The sequence below is a fragment of the Corticium candelabrum genome, chromosome 22 (genome assembly GCF_963422355.1).
Source record: "Corticium candelabrum chromosome 22, ooCorCand1.1, whole genome shotgun sequence".
Lineage (NCBI taxonomy): Eukaryota > Metazoa > Porifera > Homoscleromorpha > Homosclerophorida > Plakinidae > Corticium > Corticium candelabrum.
Window position 1 is genome coordinate 481556 of NC_085106.1, and position 17090 is coordinate 498645.

General features: G+C 41.9%; 3 protein-coding genes across 5 annotated transcripts; 1 reads left to right on the top strand and 2 right to left on the bottom strand.

The window, feature by feature from the left end:
* Positions 1-22: 22 nt before the first annotated feature.
* Positions 23-2350, bottom strand: LOC134197145 (ankyrin repeat domain-containing protein 16-like). The gene is made up of 7 exons (XM_062666412.1): positions 1985-2350; positions 1407-1627; positions 1306-1348; positions 1140-1248; positions 920-1078; positions 758-836; positions 23-264 (listed from the first exon to the last, which is right to left on the bottom strand). The coding sequence occupies exons 1-7, from the start codon at positions 2290-2292 to the stop codon at positions 92-94; spliced, it is 1092 nt and encodes a 363-aa protein (XP_062522396.1). The 5' UTR covers positions 2293-2350; the 3' UTR covers positions 23-91.
* LOC134197144 (nucleotide sugar transporter SLC35B4-like) lies at positions 2288-15449 on the top strand. Of its 3 annotated transcripts, XM_062666410.1 has the most exons (11): positions 2288-2443; positions 2801-2914; positions 2980-3082; positions 10594-10643; positions 10719-10803; positions 10863-10923; positions 10983-11038; positions 14280-14333; positions 14392-14467; positions 14534-14609; positions 14931-15428. In XM_062666410.1, exons 1-11 carry the CDS (start codon positions 2370-2372, stop codon positions 15262-15264), a joined length of 1083 nt encoding a protein of 360 aa, XP_062522394.1. In that variant the 5' UTR covers positions 2288-2369; the 3' UTR covers positions 15265-15428. The 3 variants fall into 3 exon arrangements, with proteins under 3 accessions (XP_062522394.1, XP_062522392.1, XP_062522395.1); XM_062666408.1 differs by having other exon boundaries at positions 10594-10803; positions 14931-15434; XM_062666411.1 differs by lacking the exon at positions 14534-14609 and having other exon boundaries at positions 10594-10803; positions 15048-15449.
* Positions 15450-15577: 128 nt separating this feature from the next.
* LOC134197146 (carbohydrate sulfotransferase 8-like) lies at positions 15578-16988 on the bottom strand. The gene is made up of 2 exons (XM_062666413.1): positions 16689-16988; positions 15578-16471 (listed from the first exon to the last, which is right to left on the bottom strand). Exons 1-2 carry the CDS (start codon positions 16927-16929, stop codon positions 15660-15662), a joined length of 1053 nt encoding a protein of 350 aa, XP_062522397.1. The 5' UTR covers positions 16930-16988; the 3' UTR covers positions 15578-15659.
* Between the last annotated feature and the right edge of the window lie 102 nt (positions 16989-17090).

A 17090-nucleotide genomic window follows, 5' to 3' on the forward strand; every position in this document is an offset into this window, starting at 1 on the left:
CGTGACACACTGCACGTGAAGTCATCGCTGATTGGTTGGTGAAAAATTACTCACGTGATTATTACAAACGTGACTCAACTGCATTTGCTAATTAATCATGACGGCTATTATTAGTACATGTCCGAATGAGCTCTGCAATCGCTTCATTTCGGGCAAGATCCAAAGCTGTTTGTCCACTGTCATCTTTGGAATCTATAGCATTGTAGTCATAGAGAAGAGCCTGCACACAGTCAGTATACCCACCTCCTGATGCCATATGCAGAGCTGAAACAAGAAAAAGGCGTAGACAATTAATTAACCATAGCAATTCCATCAAATTTGACACCATTAGGTTATGCAAGGATCCGTAGAGAAGTAGACAAATAACCAAGTCTGTCTGCTTTGAAGTCTTCGCTGTTACATCACTAATAAGGAACAGAGCAGTAGGACATATATTGCAATTGGTGACTCAAGTCTTCCTATCGTAGTATACTTTACACATTTCAAAAGGTTTGTCAGGAGCATATAATCTAGGCTCCTGGTATTGTGTGTATGTCATCCACATGACATTGCAGTCACTTGGCAGTATGTGTAGCACTTGACAGAAACATAGAACAGGGGTTTATTCTATCTGTGTACTGCAAGTCTGCATGTTGTCTGTCAGTATGCAATCAGGACTGAAACTTTACACACACACACACACACACACACACACACACACACACACACACACACACACACACACACACACACACACACACACACACACCACACACACCTGTTCTGCCTTTCTTGTCCTTAGTATTGACCTCAGCACCACCATTCAGCAGCTGATGAATGATTTTGCAGTGACCCTCCTGTAGAAACATGCACCAAATGCAACAACAGACACATGAAAATACTGTAAGGTACGTATGACTGATTGTTTTTCCAAAATCACCTTTGCAGCATAATGCAATGATGTCATTCCATTTGATTGAGCCTGACAATTGATGTCCACTCTGTGTCTTATTAGCATATCCAGAGCTTCCTTTGAACCCGCCTGCGCTGCATGGTGTACAGGCATTCGTCCCAGACAATCAGATGCACTCACATCACACTGAAAACAAATTTCAGATATCAATTTGTTTGTTTATATTGTCAGTAATGACGATAATAACTTTGTATGTCATACTGAGGAATTCTGCCATTTCCACAGCATTAGCCCTGCATGCATCCATAAAGGGCGTGGCACCACAGCTGTCACATTCATCACCCTTGTAGCCACACCTTAATCATATCAAATAATTAATTTTTATATAATAAATTATATATTTTATTAATTACCTTAAATGCAAAATCTTGGCAGCTATCAGCCGTCCAAGAAGAGCTGTATCCACAGAAAACGTTAGATGAATGTGCATGTTCAAGACGAGAACTATTCACACCAACTGTATGTAATGGTGTTCGTCCATTGTGACTAACAGTTTTCCAACAGCTTGGCTCAATATCAAGCAAATAGTTGAGTATATCAGCATGCCCCTCTCTGCAAGCAATGTGAAATGAATTCCAACCATCCTTATTTTGAAGAGAAGTGCTTGCACCTGCAGCAACGAGAGCAGCTACAACGTCCTGTCTGCTCTTAGTGCAAGCCATCATTAGAGGTGTCCTACACAATGATCATGACTCTAGTTAATTAACTAACAGAGCTATTCACATCAGTTAAATTGTGTGTACTTTATTATGCAATATATATATATATATATATATATATATATATATATATATATGTAAAAATATATATATGTATATGTATATATATATATATATATATATATATATATATATATATATATATGTAAAAATATATATATGTATATGTATATATATATATATATATATATATATATATATATATATATATATATATATATATACATGCATCTATATTACAGGCTACTAATTTGGGGAGTATACAATGTTAATTAATAACATAAATAGACCATTTATTAACTAATATTTTTACCAATCAGCTCTTTTGAGACAATCGACTTTCACATTTCGTCTGCACAGAAACTCTACTGCTTTCATCTGTTCACTGCATGCTGCTTCATGTAAAGCTGTCTTGCCATCTACGTTGCTTTGAGATAAGCTGACTTCACATTCATCAGCCAATAATTTGAGGATGGTCACGTGACCATGTCTTGCGGCCACAAGCAACGGCGTATCGCCGTGACGATTAGTGCAATACAATAATTCGGAATTTGCAAGCACTCGACTACGAATTTCATATAAATCGCCTTTTTGTATTGCCTGTAGGAAAGAACGAATCATTATCTATCCGGGATATGGCGCATTGATGAATTGCCCGGATTATTCTAGCTAGACGACCATTCACACAAGTGACCCTCATGATTGCTGTAGCAGTTGTTATTGTTTTAGTCGGTTGCTGTATCAATGTTGTATTTCTAGAGCTCATCATCAGGTAAGAACAGGTGCTGGTCTAGGTTTTAGTCAGTTTCTAGCTGAATTCATCATTCATGGGTGGCGGCGTTTTGCGAGGATGTTACCTGGCAACTGTTACATCTTTTATTAGATTTTGTCTAGAAATTTGCGCATGCGTATACGTAACACTTTACAGTGTAGTAGCAGCTGTAACTGGTTAATTGAATAACGTAGACCTCCTGTAGTCACTTTACATTTAAATAATATGGAGAATCGTTCACAAGCATCAAAGTGCAGATTACGTCTTGCAAACCAAACAAACTATTTTATTATAAATAATGTATGATGATACTGGAATGCATCAAGTGTGTATAAGCATGTTGTTTGTTTTATCTAGTGCTGATGGAGGGGCTGGTAATCTCATCACGTTCTTTCAGTTTCTCTTTATTAGTGCAGAGGGATTTGTATTGACTGTTGACTTTGGTCGAAAGAGACCCAACGTTCCTCTTCGGTCAGTCAATAGTGCAGTATGTTGTAGTTAGTTGTGGGTTGAGTGTGTCTGTTGTTTGTGCACAGGATGTATGCAGCTCTGGTGATACTTTTCTTTAGCTCTAGTGTGATCAACAACTGGTCTCTCAAGTTCAATATTCCAATGCCATTGCATATGGTTTTTAAAGCAGTAAGAGCACAAAATATATAACGTTGACTGACTGTTAGGCCACGGCAATATGATTCATTTGTAGTGATGCTTAGTCAGTGGTGGATCCAGGATTTTACTGAGGGGTGCATGGCGTGGTGGTAATTTTTATTTATGACGTCACTATGAATGAATTACCAAATTGTTCTAGAAACAAAAGTATCCAAAACCAGTAAATTTAACTACTACAGTATTTAGTTGTATTGGCATCATAATAACAAAAAAGTACTTATCATGTGAACTAAATCGAAACAAGTTCAGAAATACCAGTTTTTCAAAACTAAATTAAATTTCAAAACTAAGGTTCACGGTCAAAGTAGCAGTTGCGGAAGTAAGTGTCCTGGAAGAAGTAGCACAAGTTGGTTGTCAATATGTCTCACTGTCTGTCATTTTGTATGCCTTGCTGCCTGTTATTAATTAACTTGCAATTTGGTTCAATGAATGGGAAAGTACTCACAGTTGATTGTACACATGTTTCTATTCACTTGTTGTCGCATGGCTTGCATGTACAGTACAACCTTGATTATCTGGACTACTCCGGAGACAGGTTAGAAGTCTGGATAATCAAGTATCCGGGTAACCAAGAGTTGATAAATATGAACTAATTTTCCTCCACTGTACAAGACCATACTCTGTTTCCACACTTTCTGTACGCACGTGTACGTTCATGACACTAGAAGTGCCATCAACAGCTGCCTATTTAGTAGATTATAATGTTCTCTGTTATGCCTTTCCTCATTTGTGAGAGGCTGTACAGTACACCTACAGCGTATTAGTACGAAGTGAAGTATAGTATAGTGTCTTCTCAGGGAACGCGAAAAGTCGGGGGACACAGAATTTGTCCGGATAATAAAAAGTCCAGATAATCGAGGTCCAGGTGTACTGTAAAGTAGTAAGTATCACTTTACAGGAAAGGTAATTATGTAGAGTGCATGCAGTTTAATAGGATGCATCACAGGCAGTGACACTTGCATGTGTTGGCCTTGCCAGAGTACGTACATCTGTTAATCGCAAGCACTTGGTTTTTAGCCGTTTGAGCTACTAGAATCGTTTAGCAGTTTAGAGGGTAGAAACCAGATGTTTGTGTGTGTAACAGTCTTCTCAAAGGATAGGCGAATGCGTGCCACGCTACGACGTTCGACGATGATCTGGGTTGATGATACACACACGCCTTACGTGCTTAGTCACCACAACTTCCAAATCACACACTAATTTGCTCTACACAACCGGCGTATATATGTATAGCAATCCTACCCCAGTCATTAGTTAACCCCACCCAAAATTCCCTTATTTGGTAACCCAAAAATCAGACTGTGGCTTCTCGTTAGACACGTGTTACACCACACCCTCTCGAGTCGAAACTTCACAAGTTTCTGCTCCATCTCCATTATCAACGTTGTCAATCGAACAGCTCAAAAAGTCAGCTGCATTGTTTTCTCGTCCCTTAATAGTTGTGATCTTCATGTTGAGTCCTTGCAAATACAGGGCCCAGTGCATGATACGGTCGTTTATGTACTTTGCCCTGTTTAGGTATTGGAGCGGTTGGTGATCTGTTTGAACCCGAAACTCACATTCGTACAAGTAAGGGTGAAACTTCCTGATCGCCCATATCACGGCGAGGCATTCCCTTTCGATTGTAGAGTACCTTCTTTCAGCAGACGTCAGCTTTTTGCTCCGATATCCAACCGGGAACAAGCTGTTATTGTTCTCTTGGAGCAGAACAGCCCCAATACCAACTTCGGACGCATCAACTCGTAGCATATAGGATTTATTGTGGTCTGGTAGATGTAGCACTGGCTTGCTGGTGACTGCGTTTTTCAATGTTCTGTACGCTGCCTCTTGTGCCTCTTTCCACTCAATTCGGTTTGGCTGACCCTTTGTAAGGTCTGTCAAAGGCACAGTGTACAGGGACTATTCTGTTCACAGGGACTATCTTGTTCACGTGGACTATTCTGTTCATATTTGCTCCTATTCTGTTCATATTTGCTTCTATTCTGTTCACTGGGGACTATTTTGTTCAGGCAATTTGAACCCACCATAGCGGGGACTATCCGGTTCACCACGACTATTCTAGCGACTATTCTGTTCATGACAACTGTTCTAGCGACTATTCTGCATGTTCACAGCGACTACACGTATTCTGTTCACGGGCGACTGTTCTAGCTGTGGACTATTCTGACTATCTTGTTCAAGACTGCAGACTGCAGACTGCAGACTACGGAATGGGGACTCTGGGACCTCAGACGCATGCGTACATCCTTATGCCTATACCTTCGTGAGTTGATGTTCTGCCGCCGGTCTTGCGCTTCAACAACGACATGCTGGCAGTGAGAATTTGTAGCTCATTATGTTCAGTGAAACAGCACAGCTTGGATTGCTGTAAAACGCAGACTGCAGACTGCAGACCGCAGACTGCAGACCGCAGACTGCAGACCGCAGACTACAGAACGGGAACTTTGGCGGTCTCAAACACACGCGCACAAACTTATACACATACCTTCACGTGTTGATGTTTCCGGCCTTGCACTTCAACTGTTGGCAGTGAGAATTTCATGTTCAAAAAAACAATACGACTAAGCCTCTTCGAAGCTGCTTCTATCTCGATCTCAATTGTATGCGACAACTAAAGTGAATTTGAAACTAGGTGACCAGAGTCCCCATTCCGTAGTCTGCAGTCTAGAGTTTGCAGTCTGCAGTCTGTGTAGTCTGCAGTCTGCGTTTTACAGCAACCCCTGTGCAGGATAGTCGCCTGTGAACAAGATAGTCGCCGTGAACAGAATAGTCCCCGCTATAGCGGGGACTATCTTGTTCATCGGGGACTATCCTGTTCACGTGGACAGGATGGTCGCCTGTGAACAGGATAGTCGCCTGTGAACAGGATAGTCGCCATGAACACGGTATGGCTAGTGTGAACATGCAGAATTATAGTCGTCGTGAACAGGGTAGTCGCTTGTGAACAAGATAGTTCCCGGTGAACAGGATAGTCCCTGCTACGGTGGGTTCAAATTGCGTGAACAAAATAGTCCCCGGTGAACAGAATAGGAGCAAATATGAACAGAATAGGAGCAAATATGAACAGAATAGTCCACGTGAACAGAATAGTCCCTGTACACACGGCTATAGCACTAAAATTAGGAATGAAGTCGTGGTGGAAGCCTGCCAATCATATGAAGGATTGGAGCTCTTTCTTCGTCGTCGGTTGCGGTGCATTACGTACCTTGTGTATGTTTTCTTCATCGGGTTCGATGATCCCCTTGCCGATGTGATGATCGATAAAATCCAGAGACTCGGCCCCAATTAGACACTTTGATGGTCGGACTGTCAACCCTGCCTTCGCAATCCGGTCCAACGTTTCTCAAAGAGCGACCATATGTTCCTGCCACGTAGGCGCATGAACGATTGTATTGTCCACATATGAGTCAACTGTGGTCAGCCCCTGGAAAAGCTTCCTCATGGCTTGCACCAGAGTAGCACCAGAATTCATCATTCCGAATGGCATTCTCAAACACTCATAACATCCGTCTGGAGTAACGAAAGCCGTTTTATAGACGTCTTCTTTGACTACTGGAATTTGCCAATACCCCTTGCTCAGGTCAAGTTTAGAGAAATATTTACTCTTCCCAAACTTTTGTGTTAGTGAGGGCATAGATGTCATTGGTTCGGAATCAGGTAACGTAATACGGTTGACCCAGCGGTAGTCAATGCATATGTGGTTAGTTCCGTCACGTTTGCGAACCACGACGACAGGCGATGAGTACGGCGACTCCGACGGGCGTATGGCGTTCATGTCTATCATCCTTTGGATATCCTCTTGCAAAGACTTGCATACACTATAGGGGACGACGTATGGTTTACAGCGCACTGGTATATCAGCCGTCAACCGTATGCGATGTTCCGTCAAATTCGTTGTTCCAGCAAGATCTGTAAACACGCACTCAAATTCCTTTACCAGTTCCGCTGCCTCCAACGCTTGATCGAAACTTAGCTCACTCTCATATTTTATGTCCTCAAAGGTCTCAGTAGCCAAGTAAGTGCACAAGTCAAGCAACTCATCGTTGATCACTGCTTCTCCCGTCACCCTTTCTGTTGCTTCAATGACGGCGGAACAAACGGTATTTAACACCGGTCCTCCCTTGGAACAAAATGCTTCCTTCTCCCATTCGTGGAATCTCTTCAGAAGATTGATGTGATACACCTTGGTTTTGCCCCCCCCCCCCCCCCCGACGTCAATTCTATAGTCATTCAATCCGACTCTCTCCTTCACTACATAGGGCCCCTTCCATTTCATTAATAGTTTGTTTGTGTCCTTAGGTAGAAGAACAAGGGCTTTGTCACCCACCGACAGTTCGCGATGTCTAGCTTTCAGATTGTAATACCTTTTCTGGTGTTGCTGGGCCTTCTGTAGCTCCTCGCAAGCTATCCGTGACGTGTCCTCGAGTCTTTCTCTTAGCTCAGTAACGTATTGGTAGCTCGTCTGCACGTCCACATCATCTCCTTCTCGTGTCCATAGGTGGCGAAGAATACGCATAGGACCCCGCACTGTCCGTCCATAAATCAGTTCAAAGGGCGAAAACCCTGTAGATTTGTGAGGTGCTTCTCGATAGGCAAATAAGAGTGCATCTATGTACCGGTTCCACTGCCCAGGCTTCTCTGTACACAAGCGTCTTAACATCGTCTTCAGTGTGCCATTAAACTTCTCCACCAGACCATTGCACATTGGGTGGTATGGTGTGGTGGTGAGTTGGCGTATACTCAACAATCGAGAGACTTCTTTCATGCAATCAGAAATAAATTGGGTGCCTAGGTCACTTAGCACTTCCTCTGGCACTCCCACTCGGCTATGGATGCCAACAAGAGCCTCAGCCACCGACTCAGTACTAATATTCTTAAGTGGGATGGCTTCTGGGTATCTGGTAGCATAGTCAATGAACGTCAAGATGTACCAGTGTCCAGCATTACTAGGAGGGAAGATCGGTCCTACTAAGTCCACTGCCACTCTCTTGAAAGGAACATCTATCAAAGGAGTGCTCTGCAACGGTACTCTGGCACAATCTCCTTTCTTGTCCGTACGCTGACAAACTTCGCATGACATGCAAAATTGTGACATGTTTTTTCTCACTCCAGGCCAATGGAAGTTGCTGAAGACTTTTCAGCAGTTTTCTTTGATCCCAAATGGCCACTCAAGATAGAATCATGAGCCAATTCCATAACTTCACGACGGAGCGGTCTAGGAACGACCACTTGCTTTACTGGCACTCCACCATTGACTCTAGGATGAGCGTATGATCGATAGAGGATGTCATTCTTCACTTCATACGTCACAACTTGTTGTCCCTTGGTCTTGGGCTCTGTAAATTGCCTGTACTTCTTGATCGTGTCATCACCCCTTTGCAATTGCATCAAACGCTCCCTGTCTATTGCAACCGACTGCCTCGCTTCTGGAACTCGCAATGGGACAGTGTCTCTTCCCAACCTTGCCTGAGCTCTGGTCACCACTCCAGCCAAATGATGATTGGCATCTGGATCTTCTGCTCTTCTCGCCCCTGGGACGTTGCCTATGATTACATCACATATTGGGGTTTGTAAACACAAAGCCTGTACTGTACCCGACAAGTAGGGAGTGTCAATTTCAACACGAGCTATCGGCACTCTCCTGACAGTATTGTTGACCAATTGGATAATGCCGTATTCTCCCGTGTACTGATCTTCTCTTACGAATTGCTGCTTGATGATCACTCCACTGCATCCAGTGTCTCGCAGTGTCTCGACCTTGGTGTTACCCACCCTTCCTTTAACGATGGGCATCTCTGCACGATTAGTCCGCTTCCGTATTCCGGCGCTGCTGACGAAAGGAACTGTCTCTCCTGAATCCAACACTAAGTATCCCCTAGGATCATAATGGGATAGGTCAGGGACAGAAGCAAACTGCGACTGATCCCTTGATGAAAGACACCCAGCATCCACATCTTCTGACTCTCTTGTTCGAACCTCCTGCTGAATTCCCTGTTCATGCTGATGCTTCCTTATGGTTGTTGCCGCTTTCTGCCATGACTTCGCATCACTGGTGGTCCCACGCTGATGAGACCAGCAATCTCTTGCCTCATGCCCCGGTTTACTGCATATGTAACACACTCTTCTAGGTCTAAACTTGCATTCCGACGCTTTGTGGCCGAATTTCTTGCAAAGGTAGCACTGAACACTTGGATTCTCCAGTAATGCCTCCTTAGGTTGAGCACAGTTGGCTTCCCCTGAAGCCAGAGAGGGGTTTGATTGATGTGTGGTCGGGACAGAGTAGAACTTGTGGTTATGGGCTGTCAAAAATCTCTCCGCTACCTGCGCTAACTCCATAAGATTGGGCATCTCTCTCTCACGAAGATGCGCTGCTAAATCTCTTGGACGTGTGTTGATAAATTGTTCTCTTATGAACAGGTCCTTGATGCCGTTTGATGTGTGTGCAGTATGAAAGAACAAGATCCATTTGTCAAGATGCGTATTCAACTGAGTAATAAACTGCTCCAGGTTCTTGTACAGCTCCGGGCGACACTTTCTAAACTTGTTGCGGTATCCATCCGTCGTTAAGTCATAGCGCTTGAGTAAGGCTTCCTTCAGCAAAACAAAGTTGAGAGCAGCGTCGTCTGGCATTCTGGAATACACGTCTAAAGCCTTACCAGTGAGCAACGCACTTAAAGCTGTTGCCCATTCAGAGTCGGGCCAACCGTTGCTCTTTGCAGATCTCTCAAAATGTTGCAAGTAGTTATCTATTTTATCACTACTTTCCTGAAAAGGCGGTAATTTAGGAAACCTGCCTGGTCGCTTACCACTACCAACTCCTGGCTCGGTGGTTATCTCCACTTCTGTGGCCGATTCCCTTTCTACTTTCTTCATCTCCAACTCATGCTTACGATCCACTTCTCTTGCGTCGACTTCTACCTGTAACCTCTTCAAGTCTCTTTCTCTCTGTCTCTCTTCTCTTTCAATTGATTGCTGCTCTGTCACGAATGCTTGCAGCGCTTTGCCACTCAGGCCCATTCTCTCTCCCATTTCAATTAATCGCTCCATTCTATGTACTTGAGTTTACCCACTCACTTTCCACACTCTTCTACTTGTGACCCTCGTCTCACTTCTCGAATTGCTACAACGTTTCGGCACATGTTCCTTTCGCTGTTCCTTTCGCTGTTCCTTTTGCTTTTCCTTTCCCGCCTGAGCCCCCAGTGTAACGGTCTTCTCAAAGGATAGGCGAATGTGTGCCATGCTACGACGTTTGACGACGATCTGGGTCGATGATACACACACGCCTTACGTGCTTAGTCACCACAACTTCCAAATCACACACTAATTCACTCTACACAACCGTCGTATATATATAGCAATCCTACCCCAGTCATTAGTTACCCCACCCAAAATTCCCTTATTTGGTAACCCAAAAGTCAGACTGTGGCTTCTCGTTAGACACGTTACAGTGTGCATGAAATAGATTGAAGTAATTGTGTTAGGGTTCGCTGGTCACGAACATGATTATGGGCATGCTGATTCTGAAAAAGAGGTATGATGAATGTTTGTCTACTGGCTGCATGTCACTCACGAGACACTCACACTCACATTTATTATTGCATTGCAGACACAGTTTGACAAAGTACGTGTCTGTGGCGATGGTCTCAGTTGGCATATATATCTGCACATACACAACAGTTGCCATCGAGAAGGTTGAATGCAAATTATGTTTGTCGATGATTCTGGTGTCTAAAATGTTGTGATGCTGCAGACTGCTAAGGGAGCTAGTGAAAGTAACAAAGACTCTCAAAGTAGTATGACTCTTATCACTGGTAAATATGGTCTATGTCTCTGTGAACAATTTGGTGTTGCTATACATTATTGTATTTAGGTATTGCTCTGTTGGCTATAGCATTAGTCATATCATCTGGATTGGGAATATTTCAGGTCAGTTGTTCACACCTGTATTTCTTCTTGATTAGTAGATTGCCAGTTTGCCATTTTAAAGGGACTTCCCATTTATTAGCTTATGAAGTGAACAAATCCAAAACATGTAGACTGATTACTACTTGTATGTATGGCCTCATACAGCTGTAAAAACGTTTTTTGTTTGTATCAGGCTAACACATCTTACGAAATACTTTATATCTAGTTATTAATATCAATCAGAAACATTGTATGAGTCTTTAATGAATAGTGAGAGCAGGTGTGACCACAGTGGTGATCTCTAGTTTAAATATTCTAATTAGAATTAGCACAAAGCTGGTGAGAATTAAGGTCAGCTGAGCACACTAAGTAAATTCACTGAGACAAAGTGCTTGGAACTGCTCATATGAGTGGTGTGGCATTATAAACTAGAATGTTTACGATTGAGGTATTGACAATTTTTGGTCATACAACACACAATTTTTCATGCTAGTACCATGTGTGCTCTGCTGGTTCTTGAGCTAATTGATATTAATGAATTCATTATAAATTATGTATTTATTAATCTATATTACAGGGTCCGGTAGTACCCTGTATGTAGGGATTGGCCCAGTTACTGAGCATTGTGGGGGCATGATTATCTTTTTGCACGCTTAGAAAACATTAAATGAAGACTAAAATTTCTCAAAATCAACGAAATGAAACGTTTGTACGTCGTGTACTATATCCTATTTTTGTTTTGGTCACTCATCATCTAACAACCTAGAAAACAGTTGCTAGCCTCGGAGGCCCATGCGCGAATTTTGTTGTTGTTCTTCTTCTTCTCCACGGATATCTCTTTTTGTACTTTACATACAGCTGTGAAACTTGAGAAAATGCTGTAGAATTACCCGAACTCTATTCCTTTGGTGACTAGAGAAACCGAAATTAATGTTAATTAGAAATTGTGTTTCTTTCAAGCAGATTTGATCCGACCGTCATCAACGCTATTGCACAGTTTGGGCCAATCATGGAGCAGTATTTGCAATTGCTTGTCCATGGCAACCAGAGACAATGGACGAAGAGCCAATCAGATAGGCCAAATGCGTTTATGAAAGAGTTTATTACCAAGACTGTGTAATTCAATCATGTTTGTCATTGTCCGGTCTAGTCTGAAATTGTTTGCAATCTGCATCACCAGCAAAATTGACAACTAATTATGTACCCATAGCAACTTATACGGGAATGCAACATTTGCAACGCATATCCTGTATGTGATAATCTTTGGCTTTGACTAATAAGCCAAGTTCTATTCCAGCTGCCATTGCATATTCAGTTATACACGCACAGAAGAAAGAACAATGCAAAGGCACTAAACAGTAGGATCCATATTCGTGCAATGTGTGCTAGGATACCATGGTGTACCGTATACCCACAGACCTCTATACTTGAGAAAACTACCTCTGAATCATGTCTAACGAAAGCTGTTACATGTAAACAGGTTTAATGAACACTAATAAATACGCACTAAATCTTAGACATGCTTCTAAAAGGCTTACAGGCCCTAATGAAGACATGTACACCCTAGGTACATGTTGCGCTTTTGTGCTCCTAAAAACTTACCAAACTAGAATTTTTAAAACTTTTTCTCTGACAAAGAAATAGATGTAGGGATTGTATAAAAAGTAACAGAAACAAGATCTATAGATAATATGAACCAAAGCCAGACATCATTAGTGAATCCTTCCAACCCCCACATTCCCTATGTTGTACATTTTGGGGGTTGAAAGAAGGATTCACTAATGATGTCTGGCTTTGGTTCATATTATCTATGGATCTTGTTCCTGTTACTTTTTATACAATTCCTACATCTATGATTATATGTATATATATATATATATATATATATATATATATATATATATATATATATATATAAAGGAAAGTGGCCCATGGGCACAGCCTTTTTAAATTTTTGTTTTGTAATTGCTTGCAAACCGCTGCTCTTTTCCGGTCCTGCTTTAGTACATGACCTCTTCTACTTTCGTAAAGCAACTGGTGCTCTTCACGGTAGCCGGTGCCCTGTACTTTGCTTTGTGCTGGCGTTTTTTAAATCGTGACATCACAAAAGTTTGTTTCCTATGAGCTCGCAAACCGCTGCACTTCTTTGCTTCTTCTTTAGCATTCGGTCTTTTCTCACTTTGGAATAGCAACTGCTGACGTTTTCGGTAGTCTGTGTCCTATACTTATGCATTGCTGGCGTTCATCTGTACTTGCTGATGTCATCCCGTGGCTACTCATTGTTATGTCACCTATTGTGATGTTGCACATTTATTGTGGCATCACAAACGCTCGCGTCATTACAGCAAACCCGCCTGTACCCTTTTAAAATGCCCCTCAAAGTGCTCTTTGTCTGCTATTTTGTCAAAGGCAAAGCGACGAAAGTTATCACTGCGACAGGAAAAGATGACGAAACTACTCGTCGGTTTGACTCACAGTGTCGGCGCAGTGCCTGTCGACGGATCGCGAAAGCTACTACTAAAAGTTCTTTTCCAGGCAATGAATGAGCACCGTTGTCTTTCTCAACAGGCGCTTAGCACGTGCGTCAATAAATCACATACTTCTAAAATATTCTTATACTTTCTAACCAAGTTGTCTTATTTTTGGAACTGTGTCTATGCAGGCAATGCATACCATCATCAATGCTTATGGAGGACCATAGTTATAGCAATACCACAAACGGTCCTTTGGCATACAGGTTCTCCTCTTCGTGCATGTTGCCGTCATTTATTATTAGATATCTTGCACTGAAGCTTACTCCTAACTAACAACATTGGCAAAATGAACATCAAGTGCAAACATTGTGAAGCACTGACATATTGTTTAACAATATATAGTTAAACAATATATATACTTAAAAGCAACTATAAATATATTATAGCTTGACTTCAATAGACATGACAAAAGAGAGGCTCGCTTCAATCGCCAATTAGAATTAATTAAATTGACGTCAACTTGAGCCAGCTGTCACTATCCAAAGCTAACGATCAAGCGACATACGAAGTCTAATTGCACGTACATGGAATACTCACTGCTAATTACTTAGAACATCTCACTGTAAAGTGTACTAAATTAAATTCTAGACAAGATACTTTCATACTAATTCCTCACAATTGAATGCACCCGGGTGAAGCCAGGCATTGTAGCTAGTATTTAATAAAATGATTTAAAAATACAAATGTAGTGTTTCTTGTCTCAGCAATGTTGTGCTATCTTTGTGCAGGAAACTTTGTATAAACGACATGGAAAACACTCAAAGGAGGCAATGTTCTATACAGTAAGATTAGTGCATGGTATTGGGAACGTGATTATCACTCACTTTAGATGATATGCAGCATGCCATGTCTTTACCTTTCTTTACAATTTTGATGTCCGATATTGCCAACCATGTTGCTGTTTTCAACGGCTCAGGTTAGTTTGTATATATGAGTATGTTTGGTTATACTGTAGTGTTGATACTGTTTGAGTAATGAACAGATGTTGTCTTATTTGGCTCTTTTGTACCAGCCATTCCCAAGCTCTGGCTTTACTTGATGGCCAATGTCATTACACAATATCCCCTTTGTTGATTGGTGGAAATTTCACACATGTGAACACACCCACATGCACACACACATGCACACACTCACCTGCACACACACACTCACCTGCACATACACACACACATGCACACACTCACCTGCACACACACACACACACACACACACACACACACACACGCATGCGCGCACACACACACACACACACACACACACACACACACACACACACACACACATGCACGCATGCACATGCACATGCACGTGCACACACACACGTGCAAGTACACTCGGACACTGTTGTTTCTCACTGCGACTTCCTTGACTAGCTACACATATATTTGTGTTCGAGCTGTGTTTGTGCTCACATCAGAATGCAGCTCGTTGACTGTCACTCTAGTGGTCACACTTAGGAAATTTCTCAGTCTCATCTTCTCAGTGATTTATTTCAGAAACCCGTTTACTGTCTATCACTGGATCGGCTCAATGTTTACCTTCATTGGTTCATTGCTGTTTACTGGCGTTCACTCCACTGTCATGGAATGGCTTCAAGGAACTAAACAAGACAAGGAAAAGATAAAAGTAGATGATGCTGACAATGCAACTAAAGGTGACATAGACAAACTGACTGATGGAACAAGGCATTCTGACAAAACACGGCTGCGATGACTGGCTGCTGGCTCAAGATGATGACGTGAACTATTGTCAGGCATAACAGGCAGTATTTCTAATTTATTTTGGTGAACGTACTAAGTTATTAAAATGTAATATTTCATTCTGACTTTGCATTGGCAACAGTAACTGACTGCATTGATGATCAAGGATAAGTGTGTGTGTGTGTGTGTGTGTGTGTGTGTGTGTGTGTGTGTGTGTGTGTGTGTGTGTGTGTGTGTGTGTGTGTGTGAGCATGTGGACATGGGCTCACATGCTTGATGTGTCATCCTCATAAGCCGTTTGCTTTGCAATCATCGATGTAGCAACATTCTGTACCATTGATGCTTGCACGACGTTTTGATGAACATGTGTTTATTGACTTAATTAAAACTATTTACTGGTTAATTATGTCAATGTGTGTCTACATCAGGCTCTCGGTATCCAAACATTAAGTAATCGTCCTTAAACAAGTTGATAATCTGTTGTAACTGATTTCTTCTTAGCAATGAATAAAACTTTGTGGCATTAGTGGATCTTTTCTTTTCATTTGCATGTGGCAAGTACAGACTCTCAGGAGCACCAAGGGCATGGAAAATTAGACCAGCATCTTCACTTGCTGTTTCAGTGGCAGCATAGTAGTCATACCCAATAGTGCATGGTTGACATCTCTTTGATGATGGCATCCAATGTGCATTTTCGTAACCATCCAACACAAATTGCACAAACTCAGGAAACGTGACATCTGATCCATGCTTTAGACTTTCCACTGTTGCATTTGGTCTGTACAGGGAAATGATTTTCCTGCCATATGTTTTGTGAAATGGCACATTAATACCCGGAGAAGCAAACTTATCAACATATGCAGAGATTAGACGCTCTAGAGGATCTCTGAATACCATAAACTTTGTGTAGTGTTCCAGTCTCCACAATTTCTCTTGATTTGTATTATATCTAGATAGATATGTGTATCTCGACCTTTGATTGACATCTTTGATTCCTTCCACTGAAGCCTCCTGACCCATCAGAACTAAAAGAGCAGATTTCCATGATGTGACACCCGTCTTTGGGACGTAGCAGTAGATAAATCTAAGTTTGTCATTAACCATGAGATTATCATAGAGACTTTGAAGTCGCATTGGTGTGAGACGTGCTTCTCGTCTTGATCTTGATGCACACAGTTTCCTCACCACCAGCTTTCTCTTGGCAAAACGAAGCATGACGTCTAACAACAATCAACATGAAATTCAACTACTATAGTAAACTGTATAATCCATGCCATCTGGTTGCATAGAAAGTCGAGTCTGTCGTGTATTGCAAAACATAGCACTAAAAATTTGATTTTAATTTTAATTTTTAATTTTATTTTTAGTGAGTTAGCATCCAACCCTTCAAAGAATAGGATACTCAGAATGACAATTATGGCAATATTTGATCCTCACTCAATCCAGTTCTATTCCTTTCTCCTGTGGAACGACTGGAATTTGTCTTAGATTCTGTTACTGCTTGAACTGTTGACAACCGAATGTGATAACGGTTGGACGCGTGTATTTCCCCCATAATACGCAAAATAATCATAACGAAGACGCAGAGACATGATGTGAATAATATTAGCCGAAGTCTTCGGGCTTGAGGACTCCAAGCTACGTCCGCCGCACGCGTTTTTGGTGGACGCGTTGGCATGAAGTTGGCCTAGTTTCCAGTTTCCAGTGTGACCAGACCCAACAAGACAGATATTAATAGGATAGTGCATATTTTAGCGCGCGCTACAATGTTTGCTTATTTAGGAAATTGACGCGTGGCCTCGCGTAGCCAGACCCCTTTTCGCCGCGTCATACTTTCGG